Here is a 19,280-nt window from a genome sequence, read left to right as displayed (position 1 = left end):
CCTGTGGCAAATTGCGGGTGCTTATGGCACTGCAGCACAAGTTAACAAAGTTCAGCACAAATTTGCTTATGTTTTGCAGGATCCCAGAATTTCCAGGGCTCGTATGTATGCATATGTTTTTACAAACCCAAAGGAACTGGTTCAATATATCCCTTCGAACAGCGATTAGTGACTGTCCACGAAGACTTTCTGCAGGCAGCCCAGCATACTGGGCAGTGAGATATTGCAAGCACTGTAAATGGATTTGTTGTATACACTCATCTAACTAGATGGCAGCACTCTAACAGGCTAATTCTTTTTTTTTTAGCTTGGATAATTTTTTTCAGTCTTCAGGAAGACTTTCTTTCAGCAGGGCCCTTAAGGCCACGTATCACATGAGTGGTTTCACTGGTGGGATCACATAGTTAAAGAGTAAGTTAAACATGCAGCTGAGTGCTTTACTAAAATAAAGCCTAGTTACTTTTTTGACTCCAGACTCCATATTATAAAGAAAAGACAAGAGAGAGAAAATAAGAAAATGCAGTGTCCTACTATGTACTGCTTTCTCCAGTAACAAACAGATATTGATGAATAGTAAATTGTGTAGATCTGCAAAAGGTGAAAAATGGAAAAGTGGTATAGGTTAATCTGAGGTGCATGCAGTCCAAGGGTTTCCTGGAAGATTTAATGTTTCCTCTTGCAATTCTAAAAATTTCAATTTCAAAAACTGAAATATAGCCTATTAGGTCTTGCAAAATCCAGTGAGGGGGCAGAAAGGAAATAAATCACTTCATGTTGAACAGCATTCAGCTAATTTTGACTCCAATTGTGTGCTTTGAAATAAGGCTGGAATGTGAAATAAGCTGTCAAAATGGAAACTGATGATAAAACTGAGGAATCTCAGTGTGAAGCTGGTTTGCAGATCTGGTGTTTATTTAGATCCTCTTATGTAGCTAAAGACAGGATCACATTTGTTGATGCAATCTGTCCTTTGCTTCACTGAATTATCTAGCACTTGCCTGACATCAAACAAGTGCTTAAAACTGCTCACTTTCCAAAATAAGGAAGGCTACAGTGATATACTTAATTGGTGCTCTGGTTCTTCAGGAAAGTAATTCAGCTGAATAGATAACTCGTGTCACTAAAGGAGAGGTTATTTCATTATCCAAAATATAAAAGGCCACCATTAAGCTGCATTCTGGAATATACCACACTGAGGATGTACAGTCAAAGCATCATGGACAACTGCACTGTCTCTTCTGCTGAATTCTGAAAGCCCCCTCATGGACATTAGTATCTCTTAATACAATTTCTCACTATAATTTCCCACAGTTTTTGTCAGAAGGAGGGGAGAGATCACTGGTCAGGTTTTGCCACGTGCGCTGCCTCATACACTAAGTCTAAAGAGCAGCTTAAGAACAGAAATGTGCAACAACCGCCTAGGAAATCCTCTGCAGTAACTGTGAACCTTCTTTTTTCCTCTCTAACTAAAACAGTAGTCCCTCAGGAGGGCTGCAGTCCTGCTCTTTCTCTGCTGAGGAGTTTTAGGATCAAAGGTAGTTCAGTCAGAGGTAGCTCAGATCTTGTTACTTTGCAGTATGTGTATCCTTACGCACAGGCTTGTGCCAGGGGGCCCTCCCTATTTTCTTAATTTAACAAGAAACCCTAATGAAAATGAACAACCTGTATCTATACAATCTTTGTTATCTATAGCAGGGAGCTATACGTGCTTCCTAAGTCATGTGGTGTGGATTAACTCCTCTCACACAGCTAAGGTCTTTGGCCAAGTATACACAGAATCGTCATCACTAACTGGGTATAGGATGATGAAAGTCATATATACTAGGCTGACACCATGCTTGTTGCAGTTCATAGATTAATTTAGCTAGATTAATCTAAGCTTAATCAATTATCTTTATATATTGCCTATATATATTGCTCATATTTATCCCATTGTATTTTTAAAATATAACTTGATAAAATCATAACAAGGTTTGAATGGGGTACTCGAAGCTGTGTCTTTGCTAAGAAATAAAATGTGCCTGAGACTGTTCTCCACTCCTGCAGCCCATTGGCATGGAAAGCCCCATGTTCAAACTACCAGGAATGCTTCCTGGCCCATGCCAGTGACCATATCATGTCTGGAAGTTGTTTAGGAGAGTGCTAGCTGCTGCTTAGCCAAAACGGTGTGAAGGACCACTTTAGCAATTTAATAATACAGATGACTGTGCTTCTCTGCCTGGGAATGTTTGCTGGCACTGCTTAGTTTACTGCTGCAGACACAGCCAAGAGGACTTGCTTCTGCAGCCTGTATTTTGTCTTTCTAGCCATGAACTCTAGTTATTCAAACAAGAGTTTAGAGGATATTTCCTCCATCGAGAAAACTAGTATAGTCTTCAGATTATTTTTTTTAATCATATCATTTTTCCAAACAGACAGATTAATGCCCCCATCAGCTTCCTCAAGACAAGGGAGCAACACATTCACACCATGGCCTGCCCTTGAGAGCCAGATTTGAAACACCAGTCCCCGACTGAGTCCAGGGCAGGAGAATGAAGTATTCACACACACACCACCCACCCCCACCCCCATAGGGAACTTTTTTATAACCCTGCTATATACATATTAGAAAAATAAAATTCAGACACAATATTTTTGGATTAGTTTAAAAGCTTTGTGTATATTTACTGAAATGCCTGTTCGGTGTTTGTTAAAAGCTGACAAATGTAGAACAGAGAGTTATCAAATGCAGACCAGGGCAGCTAAAAGATGCAAAGATTGGCATAAAAACATCCATTATATTTTTTTTTGCACTTTTCCCTTGGTAAATAGCAATGCCTAGGCAATCTACCTTTGGGACAAAAAAAGGACTGAATTATGTTTTGGTAGTGGTGTCTACTTTCCACTTGTTCTAGGGAGAGGAAGTATTTACATAACTCCTTTGGGGCCATAATTTGTGTACACATGACTGACATCAGGCTACAGAGATCAGCACAGGTCTAGAAAAGAAAAGAAGAATGTAGACATGGTCCCACTTTTGTGCCCCCACCTCTACTTCCTGTGGTCCAGCAACATATTTCTTTTCAGCTTGGAATTTGATCTGCATTTTTGTAGTTTTCTGGATTAGGGAGGCATCTTACACCTCCTGCCGTCCACATCTTATGGACCAAAGGGGGGAGAAGGAAAGAATTTAAAGTTGAGTCTGCCAGATCACATAGACTGAAATATATGAAAAAATTCTACCCTTTGAACCTCAATTTACCACTGAAGATTACATAATAAAGGAAAAGTTATTCTGTTTTTAAGAGCAAAAATCTTCAGAGTGTTTAACATATTCCAGTTAGGCACTGGAGGACCAAAACATATGAAGAGATAAATGCATTTCTATGTGGGTGCATGAGTGTCAGAGCTATGATTGCAATTCCCACATGATGGAATGGAATGGAGACTGTGGGTATATACCCACAAGCAATATACCCACAAGCAGTGTGGGTATACTGACTGGCAAAAGGCATGCTGTCAGTATTTTTTAAAAAAAGAGAATTTAACAACTATAAGAAATCTCAGAAAGGCAGGAAAAAATCTGAAGACCTTGTTTACAAACTTGATAGCCTGAGAGAATCTCCATACAAATAGCTGCAGTATAGGCAATGGACACATTACTCTGAGACCCTGGTGAGAAATATTCCTTAGTCTATGTAAATTCCTGATAGTTTAGCAGAGAGAAACAGGCAGCATCACCTTTGTCTTTTTGAATCTCTGTCTGTGCATGAGTTTAGTCTGCTGAAAGTCTAACCAAAATCTTCAGGTTAATAGAGGTTACCTGTGTGAAATGTTAAAGGTCTATTTTAAACAGAAGACTAAACAAGACAGTTCTCTTTGACCTTAAATTCTGTGAAAGATCAAAGCATTTTCCTGTTGTGGGGAGAATAACTTTCTAGTACTAGACTGATTTTTTTAAGCAGTCAGGTGCAAGTATTTTGCTCTCCTGAGATGCATAAATTTCTCTATTGATGAGGGAACTGCATATGTTAGAGGACAAAGCCAACACAGAAATTGTCATGCATATTAGAAAAGGATGACTTGCCTTCTACTAAAGATGTAGTAGATGGGTGGATGTAGTGTTCAAATTCCTCTGAATGAAACAGATACTGTTCATATGCTCTCCTATGCTATTTCTCCTTTTTTACTGGCTTTATGCCAATTTTCTGCTACATTTTACGGTTTTGATACTCCCATGGTCAATGAAAACTAAGAAAGACACTTCAAAATAAAAAAAAGATGTGGCTAAAAGTGTATGTGTAAAGTTATACACATGCATATGTTCTGTTGTCTGATAACTCATGCTAGTGAGAGCCAGAAACTATCACTTTGCATAACTGAAATTACATGACTCCAGACTCTGGCAACAGACTTAGGACATATGCTTGTGTAGATCTGCTAAATGCTGACATCATTATGTGAGAAGGGCTATTCTTAGAAATTATTACAGATAATTTTTAATGCAATTTTTTTCCTCTGTGTAGAGCCTTAGATAGCTGGGATTTTAACTTTCATTAAAATGACTTGACAAGCAGAGATACTGCAAGGATGGGATGAAAGGAACATTAAATGAGGAGATGGAAATGCAGAAACAGCACAGATGGGCACTGTTTACCCATCCCCTTCCTCCTGACATCTATGGTGTAAATGTACTTGATGATGAAGGTTAGAGCTTGAGAAACCATGAAGAAAGAGCAGATCTGGGCTCTGCCTGCCCTGGCAGCTCAGCTGATGGCTGCACTCCAAGGACCTCAGTGTTGAGAGCTGCCTGGAGTGGGATGTCCTGTTTGGTGTTACTTGATTTCTGCACCAAACCTGTTTCTGCACAACCTATTTTTGCCCTAGAGAACTTGGTTGGTGATATTGGGTAGTAGGTAGGTTGTTGGCAAAACATTTTGGGAGACCACTTCCAGACCAAATATGACAGATCACCCCATTGTAAGAATAGTGGCTAGCTGTGGGTCTTTTTATAGTTAAAGGAATATGGCATTTAAGACCCCCCAAAAAAACCAGACAATTAACTCTTAAACATATCTGGAAGTTTTTGCATAACTTGTAGAAAATATATGACCAGAATGAGTATTTTGCTCAAGGTTCTTTGATGGGACCTTCATAAAATTCCTCCTTACTTTTCTGATACATTTATTTTATTTGTCCTGAAAGTCAGTCTCCCTTCCCAGTTTTCCTGTGGAGAATTGGGTATACAGATTTTGAAGTAGCTTGTTAGAAACATAGACCTTAATGAGAATGGATGAAGGAATAAATGTTACCAGTCACCTCACTTGTGAAGAAAAATATTTTATCTGACCCAGAAGAACAATTACAGAGTTTACTGACTCCGTGAAGTCACATAATGTGCTGATTTTGATTGTGCAACTCTGTGTTAAAAGGATATGAGTGCACTGCTACAAATTCTCATGTGAGACTGGGAGAGGCTTGAAGAAATTAGAGATGAAAAAGGGTTTATTAAGTCATTTAGTTCTTGGATCATTCCCTAAAATGTTCTTTCCACTGTTGTATCTAGTCAAATTTTAAACACTGCAAGAAATAGGGCTTCCACCATTTCCCTGAGGGGGAGCTTGTTCCACAGTCATCTATCTCTAACTCTTAGGATATTTTTCCTGATTAGTCAGAAAAAATTGCCACTACTTAACTCAATATAAACTGTGCACGGTTCCTCTGACACCACCCCCCCCACTCCCCAGGCAGCTCCTTTCTTCTGTAGTGCACATTTTCGATTTATAATATTGCTTTCTTCTCTTAATGCAGAGGTTGGTGCTTTCCAATGTGTACGACAAGGTGTTGGATACAGTAAGAATTGCAACTTAACCTCTAATAAAACTAGAATTAATAGGCATTTCTGTAACATGTTAATCAGTCTACTCGAAAATAGGGTGATCTAGTTAGATAACTTTTATACCTGTTTATCTGTAGACCTTGACAGTTGGACAGATCCACAGTCTAAGCTGTGAGAGGTTTTGCCCTAGGTGTTCATAAGGACCAGATCTGCAAACAGGGTCCAAGACCTTAAAAAAAAGCTGTTTTCTCTCCACTTTATCCAATATCAACAGGAAAGTTGATCTTGGGAGCAGAACTTTGTTGACAGTGCTGTTTATTATACCCAATCCCAAACAAAATCTAATTCATGTTGCTGTGTTTGCAAAAGCTGTGCAGCACTAGCATAAACAGAGAAATAAATATGACAAACTGTAACTCCAAATACATACAAGGATGTATGTATCTGTTGAAAGTGTTAGTTTTATCTTTTCCTCCCTATCTTCCTTCCTTCCTAAACTCATTATATTTCAATGGATTGTAGAGAGACATCCCAGATTTTTTAACACTGATTTACATGGGGTGAGTACAGGCTGAAGAAACAGTTAAAGAGACAAACTTCACTTACAAAAATGTAAGGAAGCAAGTGAGTCAGCATGTGTAACAGCAAAAATGATCCTGGGATATTAATCATACATTAAAAACTTAAAAATATACAGAAATATTTTATTAAAGCATTTAAACTTCTTCTCCTTGTCTCTCCTCACTATGACCATATTCCTCCTAACAGCGTAAATCACAAGCACTAGTAATAATGCAAAAAACATTAATTCTCATTCCAAACACATCTGCAGCTTACAGGTGTGAATAATTTTTCGCTCTCTAAATTAGATATTTTCCTAACCAGATTTCTTACTTAAGAAATATTTTACCTTTTGGTTTGTATCTCTTAATGCATTACGTAGAAAAGAGGCAGAATCTTTTCTTTTCTTTTTCTTGTATGTGAAACCTTGTATTAGGTTAACTCTACTAAGTGAGGCATTTTGTGATAAAGCACACACACATTTGTTTTTCATATAGCATTACTTTAATAAACAAATCAGTGTCACATTCCTGCATGACGCAATTTCAACCCATTATTAATCATACTAAATGTTATTTTGGACCTTTACTTTTTTTTTTTTCCTCTTCTCCCTAAATATTGTCAGTGGAATATTGTAGGCCTCTGCTGTTTTCTTTCAGCGAATTCGAGGTCGAAAAGCCAGTCTGGAAGAAATACAGCTGGTTCACTCTGAACATCATTCACTGCTGTATGGCACCAGTCCCCTGAACAGACAGAAGCTGGACCCCAGGAAACTCCTAGGTCTGTACAGGCCTCTATTCTACCGAGAACAGCACATTCCAGCACTGTCATTAGTCATAGCTGGTGTCAGTTTAAAACACTTGGCAAGCGGTGTGACAAAAATTCACTTTTTCCAAATGCATTGCTATGTGGAAGGAGAATGTTACAATGGAAGCCAAATACAGTTTAGCAAAATGCACGGGTTGGAAAGCAGCGATAGAAGTTTTTCCTCATTTGCCTCAAAAATCATCAGTGTTAACCATTTACTGTAATTTTTTCTCCATTGGAGGTCAATGGCAATTTTGAATTCTATCTCCTTGTGTTCTCTGATTTGAAAACAGGAATTTAAGATACACTTGCTTGTCAGAATTGCTTGTTTGCTGTTCTCATTTGCTTTATTTCAATTATTTCAGCCATGCTGATTGCAGATAGCATGCCTAAGTTTTGCTAATAAGTGAACTTTAATGCCTTCCCATTACGCAGGATATGATGTTCTGAATAATGGGAGGGGAAAACACACTAAAATATTAAATGCCACTATGGGTGTACAGATTAGCAGAAAACCAACAGGTTTCTCAGGCCAAATATCTTCATGTATAGCCAATGCTCAGTGCCTTTTATAATATAAAAGTAGGATAAAATTGAGCTCTGCCATGAGTGTAGCATGAAGTAGATCTATTTGTCAGAAACATACAAAAAAATAGTGCATTTTGGAAATAATCTGTGAGTGAAATCCTGCCCTTTATATCCCAGCACATCGGATGCAACATTCTAATTCTCAGTTATTTTTATAACTCTTTTTCTACGATCTGGAGCTTTTCCTAAATGTAATGAAATCCAACCCAAACAAAAATAACGCTAGCCAACCGAAGAAATTGCTGCCACAATTCTAGTAATACATAGTAATTATTTTGCTTTGGAAACCAATGCTAAGTGTTTCTTCTGTAAGGCAGACTGTTGTTTCAGTAAGTCATAAGAGTAGATACGAAAAATTCCTTGATCGCAATGTTATATACGTACATCTTTTTAGCCGAGGCAACCTCAAAACTGAAAAATACTTACAGTATAATAGCTTCTGAGGAGCCTGAATTTCTAAGGTAGGAAATCCTCCTTTAAAAGAAAAGAAAAAAGGTGTTTCCAAGAAAAAGCTCTAAATTCCTGCAAAATTAAAATTTGGAAACATTTTGATTTGATTTGATCAACATTGTCAAAATGTTCTTTTTGATACAGTCAAGCATTTAATTTAATTTTTTTTGTTTGCTTAATTTAATTTTATTTTCCACATTATTTAATATAACATACATTGATATAAAATATTGTTCCAATTTTGGATCTCAGGGGTTGACCAGCATCTGGGATGCAGTGTGCAGTTGCAGATACAAGGTGAAAAAAGGAATGGACCCAGGTACCCTAACTGTGCTTCTGCAGCTGTACAGAGAATGCAGAAAGCTTTGTTTCCCCAATCTCAGAAACACATATCTTCACCCACAGTTCTTTCCTTGACACTCTCTGCCTTTTTTATTAGACACTTAGTCCAAAACGTTTATTCTCTAAGTTTATATCAAGATCACAGTCTTAGAATATATTCTGAGCGTATCCTTGGCTCAATGCCCTTTTCTGTCTCTGTTTCTAGGATGTTTTCTTGCTGCATCTCACATGGCTATTTACCAAGACAACAGTCAATAAAACACCATTCCCACATGCTTTTGCATGTGCCTGTTTTTTGGCTGGAAGCTCTAATCATTTGGGCTTCCAGACTCTTGGATAAAGGAACTTAATTGTCTCTTACACTTTTCCAAAATGCAGTGTGACTGTTCCACCTTTTGTTGTCCCCAGTTCAGTGTGGTTGAAGCAAGCCAATCCTGACTTGTTATAGTACAGAAATTCACGTGTACCAAATGAGAAAAAAACTAAAGAAAATGTTTCTCTTAAAAAATGTTGTCAATAACAACATTGTCTCAGAAAATATTTCTATTTCAATGAAAGTGTATTTTGTTTTCTAAGAAATACTTCCATCAAATAATGGCTTTGCATCCTATTGAAAAAGAGGACCTAATCATTCCTTTCTGTACTCCTCTACCCATTCAGAAAGACAGAGGCATCACTTTTCTCCATTCATGCTCCAGAAAAGAGTTTGTTCCCTGTTCAAAAGAGTACATGTGCTTTGTCTGAAGTTCTTTTTCTTTTTTCTTTCTTCTGTTCTGGAAGATTGCATAACAAAATGACTGCAAACTACTGATATCAGTGAGAATTATGCACACAGTTATTGTTCACCTATTCCTACTGGTTTACAAGTATAAACTTGCTTGAACTCTTGGTTTTATTTGCCCTGCATCAGGGCCTACAAATGCATCTGTTCCAACTGATCACTTCAACTTCTACACTATTGTGTAGTTAAGATTTTGACTGATGTATTTTAGTGTGTTATGTTAAACATGTTATGTTGCACTTTGATTGTCTTGACACGAGGGAAACTAATATGCAGACTAAGTGTCACATCACATTATGGTTTCATGGGACAGAATACAATCTTACAAATCTCTTTGACTAAGTTCAAGGGCAGAACAGTAAACAGTCCTTACAAATTTGCTTCCTTTTTCCTTCTCCAACTGTCATTAAGCGTTACTAAAAGTCAAGTTTCCAATTATTAAAAATTTGTAAAAGAGAGAAATATACTGTCAACACATTCCTGACAGTGAGTCAGTATTTAGAGTATAACTAAAATATGCATTCAGAAAGCATCCATGCAATTGCAATTTCAAGTTAGTGAGGAAATAAACACTTAACAGAAAAGGCTTCGTTCTTGAGGGATGATACTCAGAATAATCAGGTTAAAAGTGACCACAATTTTTAATTTATTTTTTTTGAAAGTGAGTTTTTGCCCATCACTTTTCCTGTTCATCAGACTCTCGGTCCCCAGCTGTCAACATCCTAAGCAGCTTCCTTGACTTCTGACCTCAGTTAGTTAGGGGTGCCTCGGAACCTAATTTGACAAACCAGCTTCTCCTGCCTTTGTGCATTGATATTTAAGAATACAAATCTTGGATAATTTCTAGCTCTATCAGTAAATTGTTGTACTGAATCTCAAGTGATTTGCTGGTGACTACAAACTCTGCCCTAGTGCAAAGCTAAAAACGCTTGGTTATTTAAAATTTGTCTTCTACCTGACTTGAAGTAAACCAATATCTTCTGGGACATCAACTTCAAACATCATGGGAGATTCTCATTTAAATTCATTTTCAGCTTTTTGCTATTGATTTTAATTTCTGGTGGAGTGTCTTGAGCTCTTTCCTTTTTGTGAGGCTATCTAAGTGATGGTCTCACTTTCTTTTAGTACAATCTTTCCCCATTGTTCTTTTCATGAAATCTCAACATTTTTCTTGTTCTGCATAGTCTGTTAACTGCTTTCTTTTTAATATCATGCAATAAGAAGTGAGTATCCTGGAAAGTTTCTTGATACACTGAAAAGGCTTACACGCTTGTTTCCTCCTGTTTTAGTACTACCATTTGATTGATTTTAGAGTTCCTCTTAACCATCTGCTTTTCTGCTTTTACTTTGTGTTTGTTGTTTTTAATAGTGTTTACCATGCACAATGAGCCCATCTGCAGGGAGGTAAATGAGAATTCATCTGTTGTCTCCTGTGTCTCAACTCTGCAATGGAATTTAAGAAAAAAAGGTCTAGTCATTCAATAATCTAAAAATCCCTTCTGTTATCTCAAATTGCATCTTATGATTCCATTAATGTCTCCTGGCACTTTAACAGCACTAATTTTTTAGTTACCTGATCAAGACTTTTTCATCTTCCTCATAGTAAAAAGTGAAAAATTGATCACTGGACCTGCTTAGCAAGAGTTCTGGAAACTCCAGCCTGTACCTCTACTCTGACAATCTCCTGCAGCCAACATTTCCTTGCTTGTCTGGGGCCATCAGGACTCACAGTATGAGAATACTCTGTATAGCTGCTGCACCTGCATTTCCCCTGGTAGCTCCACAGGAGGTTTTGTTTGTCTTCTCTGGCACACTGTGCAAACTGATCAAAGACCTCAAGCCAGTTAAAAATGCATCTTGGATTTTACTCAAAGTGTAAAGCACTTTTTTAGTCTCAGACCTTGCAGTCTGGTCTCTTGCACTTCAAAGATGATGGCTGAAAATTGTCTTTATGCATTTTGTTGGCACCTGCTAAACATGAGTAACTGCAGCGTTTGTCCCTTCCCAATTGGTGGCTCCTCCAGGTTAACTCAAGTGATTCACTGTCTAATGTTTCCTCCAGACGGCAAGGTTACAAAGCCAGTTCTGTGATATGGCAGGGAAAAAGCTTATGTTCTCTTCTATGGCTGCCTTAGGATCAGATTTCATACTGGGACAGGAATTGCACCAAATCCTGAGATCCTTACCCAGTTTTCATATTGTCCTTATCAAGATAAACAGTGAATTTAGTAGTACAAAAAACCAAACCAAACCAAAAAATGCAAAAAACCCCCAAGAATAAATAAAGAGTATAAATATTAAGATAAACCCTATATTAGCTAATATATAGAGCAGAACTAGCTAGAAATTAGATTCTAGAGCTTATTAAGTTTTTGTTCCCTTTAGTATAATGTATTTTCTGAATAATACTAAAACAATATATATATTCATTGATGGTATGTAAATGAAGAAAATAGCATTTTTCAATAGATAGGAAGACTAAGACTGCAATTTTCAAAGGAAAAGCTCTCTCAGAGAGATAAATTTAAGAAATGAACAGTTTCATTTAAGTTTAATGAGAGTTCCCTCTGTTATCAGTGAAAAGAAACAGGTATTTCTCAAGTATAATTCATCCCATCAGTCATCCAGGTTGGGTGGAGGTACCTGCCTCACTCCACCAGCTGGAGAAGAAGCTAAGATGACTAGCTGAGACAAGATGCTTATCAGCTACAGATATCGGGATGATTAGTCACCCTAGTTCAGAGTGACTTTCTGTGGAGATTTGATCATTACATTCCTTTAAAAATACTGCTTTCCAATGTTAAGATTTGTCACTGTTGCATAACAGTACCTTAACTTTCCCGTGGCTGATTTGATTTCTAAGTGTTGTGATTATTTTTATACTAATATATGGCATTTTCATAGTGTAATAATAAAATCTGAATTACTGTAAAGAATAAGGAAATACTGTTTGAGAATTTAAATGTCATTTTGATAAATTATGCTTAATGTTTCTTTTTTCTTTAATATATAGGAAACGTGTCTCAAAAACTATTTTCCTTGTTGCCTTGTGGGGGACTTGGGGTAAGTATATGTTTGGTTTTTTTGCAAGAGGGACAGCACACAACATATGTGTTCATTCATTAATACTTTAGAACTACTGCATTATCAGTTCAAAGTCTTCAGAAGCTGATAAAAAACGAAGAGATGAAACCTGAGCCATTATTGCACTATTTTTTCAAAGACACAGAAGACAGTACATTACAATAAGCATATGGAAGAGTCAGACAGCAACACATTTCGTGTAAATGTACCCATTCCTTAGTTGTGCCACTTTAGGTTTTTTTACGTAAGCTCTATTCTTGAGGAAAGTAACACGGGTGCAATTTTTATAGCATAATGAGCTTTGGAGAAGCTGTTTTGTGTACTATTGAAAAGTAAATATAGTTCCACATTTCTCTGAAAGGACAAAAAATTACCAAAACTAACATCTAGCATGAAAAGGACTCAGTAGCTGCTAACTAGTAACTTGGGTATTGTTAAAGTTACAAATTATATGAGCATTTTTATGTCCTGTTTTGAAATGAATTAAACCTGAAATACAAGCTTGCAAGTATTAGGACACAGTAGACAAAAATCTCCAGACAAAAATATGTTGCAATATTAAGTAAAAGAATGAAGCTAAGTTATTGAAAAACATGTAGAATTTCTACTGATGTTGGTATCATGTTCCTATTAAATTCTAGTGAAGATAATGCCAGGGAGAAATAATTTTTCTCATACATGGGTTTTTCACACAAAAGCACTCGACACTTTTGGTCCAACTGGGTCCATTATTTACTGATGTCATCAATATGAAAGTGAAACTATCATAATTCTAGATATCAATGGGCTGTCTGGATGAGATTCCCTTCCACTGCTTCTGAGTGAATTCTCTGAGTATCTCTCTGAGTATCTGAGCGGAGATAAAGCCATAATCTCTGGAGGTCAACTTTCAATGCAACTTTCTACAGTTTTATTTACTTCTATTTTTCACAAAGGATAAATTCCATACCATACTAGTATGTTTATACAGGGGGGTTTTATGATGAGATACCTGAGAGAAGAAATACTCATTTTGTAAGGTTTTAACACACACACACAAAAACAAGAAAAAAATGCATTTTACCTTTCAGTATTTAGTAATTTTTGAGGATTTATCCACTATGACTTAAAAGAAAAAGAATCAGGAAGTGGTAATCATTCCAGCTCCACCACTGTAGGCCTAGCTTGCTGAAGATTCTGCCTAAAATTTGGAAGTAGTAACTCGCTAATTTGGAAACCTGGGTATCATTTCTGTACATGATTCAGCAAACATTACATATTGACATGTAGACATGTGTGTCCACATGCTCCTCTGTAAACTTCTGTGTGCATATATTCACACATGCATGCATATATGCACATATTGGTGTACAAAAAAGGTAATTTTTCATACTGTTGTTGCAGAGAAAATTGAACAAGAAATTAATAAAGTTGAGAAAGAATGTTCAAGCTTCCAAGTAAAAAAATGTCTTGAAAAAATCTATTTGAGGGCCTTGGATAGTAAATAGGACTATGGCACTCTTTGAAAATTAAAGGGTAAGATTTTTCTGTGAAACAAGTTATTGTAGTATTAAAAAATTGTGACTAGAGATGTTCTTTGAAATCCTCCAACTAATGACAGTACGTTGTCCACTCTAAAGCTAACACAAGTCAGAATTGCTCAGTGTAACCTCATTTTTTTAAGTATTTAAATTAACCTACACCTTTTTTTCAGTCTGTATGCTTTATTTCTTATTTAAATTCATGGCAATTGGATTAAAGAATATGTTGTAGAAACAGATCTTTTATTTATTTTTTTTCTAGTTGGTTTGCCTTTCTACATATTATTACTGTCAGGCTTGCTGTGGGGCTTTTTTAAAGGAATGGGTTATGACCTTTTTCAAGGTAAATAATCAGATTAGGAGCTCTCTTTCAGTGATATTTAGCTGTTGATTGGTTAAGATGAGCTCTGGGATAGGGAATTGCTTCAAACTATGTGGAAAGCAATTCTTAGGTTTACTTTCAGAAATGATGGTGGAAAGAAACAAGAAATGTTGCTACTTAGTAACTCTGAATTTAATTGACAGTTAGAAAGTGTAACCAATGTAAAGCAGGAAGAGTAATTCATGCAAAGACTTTAAGGACGGATGGAAGAATTTTTTTTAATCTTCATTGTAATTTTTTTCTTGCTTGTTTGCATTACTACTTGTTTGCTACAGAATACAATGAGAAAATGTTAAGAAAAAAAATTCCATTCTTGCAGGAGACTTTATGATTGCGTTTCGAACCAGGGTTTTCAGAGATCTTTCATCCTATTGTCTTCTAGCCAAGCAGAGACCTTGCTGGCTGTTATTATGCAGGTCTATTATGAAACAGATTAGTAGTTAGACTACTCACATAGGGGATGAGAAACCTAGGCTTAGTTCTCTACACTCCCAGGCTGGATTTAATATCAGAGATCCCATTCTTAGTGGATCTTGTTACCACACAGGGGATCAAATGTTGTTTCTTGTTGGAGACCCTCATACCACGCACTGAAGCTGTGCCACTGCTGGAAAGAGCACCAAACAAGTAAGGCAGAGCATGTGTAGGATACAGCCCATGCACCTAAGGCTACAGTCTACCTATTTTATATTTATAAATACTGTGAAATCCTAGCTCTGAGGCCCTGCTCCACAGAAAGCTTATAAATTTGATGTGAAAAAAATCACTGAACAGAATGAAAACTGTTCTCGGATCAAGGACTGGAACTCAGGACTTCACAGACATTGATCAACTGATGGGCTTTACAGATTGTATTGACATGAGTTTTGGATGGCTCACATTGTTCCCAAATTAAAGTCTAACTAACCTCTATAACTCTGAATTCTACTCTATTACTGATTTTGTTATCTCTGTTCTAAAACTGCAGTCAACATTAGAGATCCTCTTCTTTGGATACTACTTAGAGTTACAGTGAAAGAAAGTTTTTTTTCAAGAATTTTGAAAAGCAAACAAGAGGCAGTCTGTGTCCATAACTAATATTTTCTGATCCTTTTCCATCACAGCATTATATCTTTTGTAGCAGTGCAAAATGCATATAAAGTTACAACTTACTCATTTTGTAAGCACCCTTCATCCATATGAATCTTCTTTCAAGTAGAGCTAGGGACTGGTTATGTCAGTCATTGGTGAATATGGCTTGGTATGTTAGGCTTTCTGAAGAAATCAAACAATAAACTTTACAGTTTTATAAGAAACTAAGTAAGTAATAATTAGCTTACTTATCTAAGAGCAAAAGCTGTTTCATCCTTAAAGGTAAACTGAACAGTTCTCACAAAGAGAGACAAAAAATTGTCTAAACTAACCTGCTAAATTTGCAAATAACAGTTTTTCTTTCAATTTTGGTTATTTTTCCATCATAGGACTATCCAGGGTCAGCAGTATAACATCCACTAAAGTATGGGACCTCCCTCTTGCAATAATGCTTTTTATTCCCTTTTTTCAAGCTTAACCTTGTTCCAGAACCAACTGCTGTTAAAGAATTCTAATACCAGGGGGATGAAATTCTTTGTGTTGGAGACAGACTAGCAGCTCTACGGCCAGCAGTTTTAATAACAAGAGATGGTTTCTTGCAGCTGGTCAGAGGTTTGGAATGTGAAAAGTTTTCCAGGAGAGGTGGGTAGATTGCAGGTGAAGTGGCCAAATGGGGAGAATAATCACAAATTATATTTTGGTTCTGTGGATTGTCAGATCATTCCACAATTTTTCATCTGTAAACAGCCACCAGAGCTATAACTGATCATTTGATCAATGCATCCACCCACTGCAATTCCTATCCTGTTGTGCTGTGAAATAACAATAAGAGAAGCAGAAATCTACTTTTAATGGGAGTAAGTTTCATCTCCTTATCTCAGTCTGTCACTAAAAATAGTGACTGTTTTCCTGCCTGTTTGACCTGCTGCTGTGTGAAGAAATCTTGAACTCATTTCTCAGCCATATTTTTTTGTCTAGCTGATAGGCAAAAAAAAAACCACAAAAGGAAAGAAGAGCAGGCTTTTATGATAATGTCATCATCGGCTCCCAGCTTCAAACACTTCTGCGGCTTTTGAATTGTCATTTATAACTTGGAACTGAACCGACCCATAATTCCCTTGATGCATTTAGAGAAATTGATAACAGACTGCTTCTTTTATGGCTCAGAGGAGGCAACTCCAATCACATCACTATTGGCAGTCAATATTATTTTCTGACATGGTTGTAAAAGTATAAAGGGGCTTATGGCATTTGTTTAGATGAGGAATGGGCTCTCAAGCTGTGCTGGGGTTTATGGGTCCAGATTACTGAGAAGCAAAGGGAATATGATGTTTGCAAACAGGATATGATTTTATTTAAGTTTGGGTTTCATACGTTGTTCCCTGGGGATTTTCCTGCAGACAGAAGAGAATTTCACTTTTATCATATGAAATTGGGCAGTTATCCAATCCCCCTGCTCTACCCCCCTAAAGACACTGCTCCAAACCTGTAATGTGTAAAGTCAGACCTTTAAATTGCAAGAGGAGGAGCTGGGGAAGAACACCACCCTGCAAGAAATCAGACTTCAGAAGAATTAATGTTTAGTGAACTGAACAAAGTGGTTCACGGGCTAAACACTGAGCCATCTAAACAGCTAAGAATGGCTTGTACATATTACAGAATGTCCGTTGCATTTCCTCTAATTCTGCTGTTACAGCAGTAAAACAGAGATGATATTTTCTGCTGGGATAAGCTGGTCTTGTTTCATTAACTGAAATGTAGCTTAGATCTTTCATATCAGAAGACAATTTGGTCTGTAATTACCAAGAAAAGAAATACATAGCCATAAAATCTCTCTATATTTTTACAAAATTTACAAAATATTCCTGCTTTCTGAATGTTAAATTTTCTTCCTGGTATCCCTTGCTGTGGCAGCTGGACAGTGCTACTTTTTGTCCTGACCACACAGGAAGAAATGCAATAAGAAAGGCAAGATTTCACTACTATACAAGTTTAGTAAGTCATCCAGGAAAAAAATTGTTTCTTGCTGCTTCTCATTCTTCCCTTGATCTTCTCAGTCCATGCCCAGGAAGAATTTTTAGCCTTTACACATTATGACTCTTATTCCTCTTATTTCTATAAGAGCTACTGGTACCAATCTGGTTCCATTACTGTGGTACAATAGTTTAAAAATTAAGAAAATATTGGCAATGGCATTGCCTCCTTATAGCAAATTTTAGGGTCCACGCTGCTTAGGTGTCTCTCTCCTTAAGTGTGCACAAAAAAATCTGTCTACAATGAAATCAGACTGCCTGTGGTTTGGGCACTCAAATTAACCATCGCCTCCACACAGATATTAGAATTAACTTGTGTCTTTCCCCTATATCTCAGGCTGTAAGAAAATAGGTATAGTCCTTTCAACAAAAAAAAAATAAATGTTGGTTTCCTGGTTTGGGGAAAGCAATCTGTAAGTGCCAGAAGCTCATCTATTCCATATTAAGCCTTCCATTGTCAAATCTTTAGTATACCATGCTGCCAATATATTCACTATTAATTTAAATGACTTATTATTAACCTACTGAAATTTACCAGTTATAACATTTTGAACCATATTGTGGAAGGCTTCTGGGAATGAAGGACTCGTTTACCTCTTAAGACTCTGTCAGCTACACCATCCCTAAAGAAATTTCAAGATTTAATCAAAACAGCCTCACAGGCATGTTATCCTTTACTTGATATATTTTGCAGACTGTTTAGGACTCACAGGTACATGGTGTTGACCATGGTGTTGACCATATTTTCTGCAGAGGTCAACAAAATATGTGATCAAAAAGACCGTTGTGGTACCACCTCAAGGAACAACTTAAGGCCAATGGGGATGAAACCAGAGCAAGGGCTGGAGGTTTGTCATTCCAGAGTATTTAAGGGACTTTGTGCTCCATCACTTGATGCAGTTCCAGATAAACCTATTGAGGCTATGCACAGGATGAGGGAATGAGGGTGTATAATGTACTCCCAGCTGTGCTGGTGAATGCACTTTTTAGGTGGTATACCCTGTCAGTTCTGGCAACTCACGGCAGTCAGCTATTTCAGTGGTTTATGCTTTGTAGTAACATATCAATTAATATTACAGTTTAGTCAAGCTCTCATGCATAGAGGATTCTGGGTTTTCTAGCTGACAAGCTCACATCTTCCTTGAGTGGGCAAACTAATGAAGAGAGAAGGAATTAAGATAAAACTTGCACATTTAATTAACTTGCGGTTCAGAACAACAATTCTCTGAAAACTCACTTGTCCAGCTTTTATGTACCTAATTTAAGACAAATTACTGAAACAGCCAAAGCAGGACCCTGATTACCCTTTCTTGCCTATATAACCACATATAGCCATAAGTATCACTAGAGCAGGAGTCAGTTCACCTAAGATCAGAAGAACTGACTGAAGGTGTTTTGATTTCCTTCATTGACCAGGACTTGAAACAACTAAGTTCCAAATTTTAGGTACATTGATTCTAGGGGGAAAAAAAAAGTTAACAAGGTTGATAACATGAATCTTGATCACAGCAGACAGATAGCCTTCCTTTACTGAGGTACAGGGACTTCATCTCTGGTTCTGGAAAGTCTAACAGTGACCCGTCTCTGGGCAGAGAGAGGATTCCACACTTAGCATATCAACACCATGGCCATAAAAAAAGGAAAAAAATCTCTTCACACTATAGGGCAGATATTTTGTCCCTATCTTGTCCTTCCATGGCATAGAGGTGGTTCTGTGCCATCCACCACAGAGCCTGATGTTTAGACCAGTGAGAGTGAAAATATTCAACTGAGAGACATAGTTCTTTGGTATTGCTGCAGGTGCAATGGACTGTTTTAGAATAGTCCTAAACTGCTTTTACTT

General features: G+C 37.1%; 1 protein-coding gene across 9 annotated transcripts in view; it reads left to right on the top strand.

The window, feature by feature from the left end:
* The window catches only part of HDAC9 (histone deacetylase 9), a 423,755-nt gene that overhangs the window by 286,432 nt on the left and 118,043 nt on the right, over window positions 1-19,280 (top strand). For all 9 annotated transcript variants that reach the window (XM_029961711.1, XM_018075494.2, XM_018075493.2 and 6 more), the window contains 2 exons: window positions 7,039-7,159; window positions 12,361-12,410. In XM_029961711.1, the coding sequence (XP_029817571.1) occupies window positions 7,039-7,159; window positions 12,361-12,410 (171 nt within the window). The remainder of the gene's footprint in view (window positions 1-7,038; window positions 7,160-12,360; window positions 12,411-19,280) is intronic.

The sequence above is a fragment of the Manacus vitellinus genome, unplaced genomic scaffold, assembly GCF_001715985.3.
Source record: "Manacus vitellinus isolate BGI_N305 unplaced genomic scaffold, ASM171598v3 scaffold_3_pilon, whole genome shotgun sequence".
In the NCBI taxonomy this organism is placed as follows: domain Eukaryota; kingdom Metazoa; phylum Chordata; class Aves; order Passeriformes; family Pipridae; genus Manacus; species Manacus vitellinus.
Note: the sequence above shows the minus strand (reverse complement) of the source record. Positions and strands in the feature narration are given on the sequence as shown.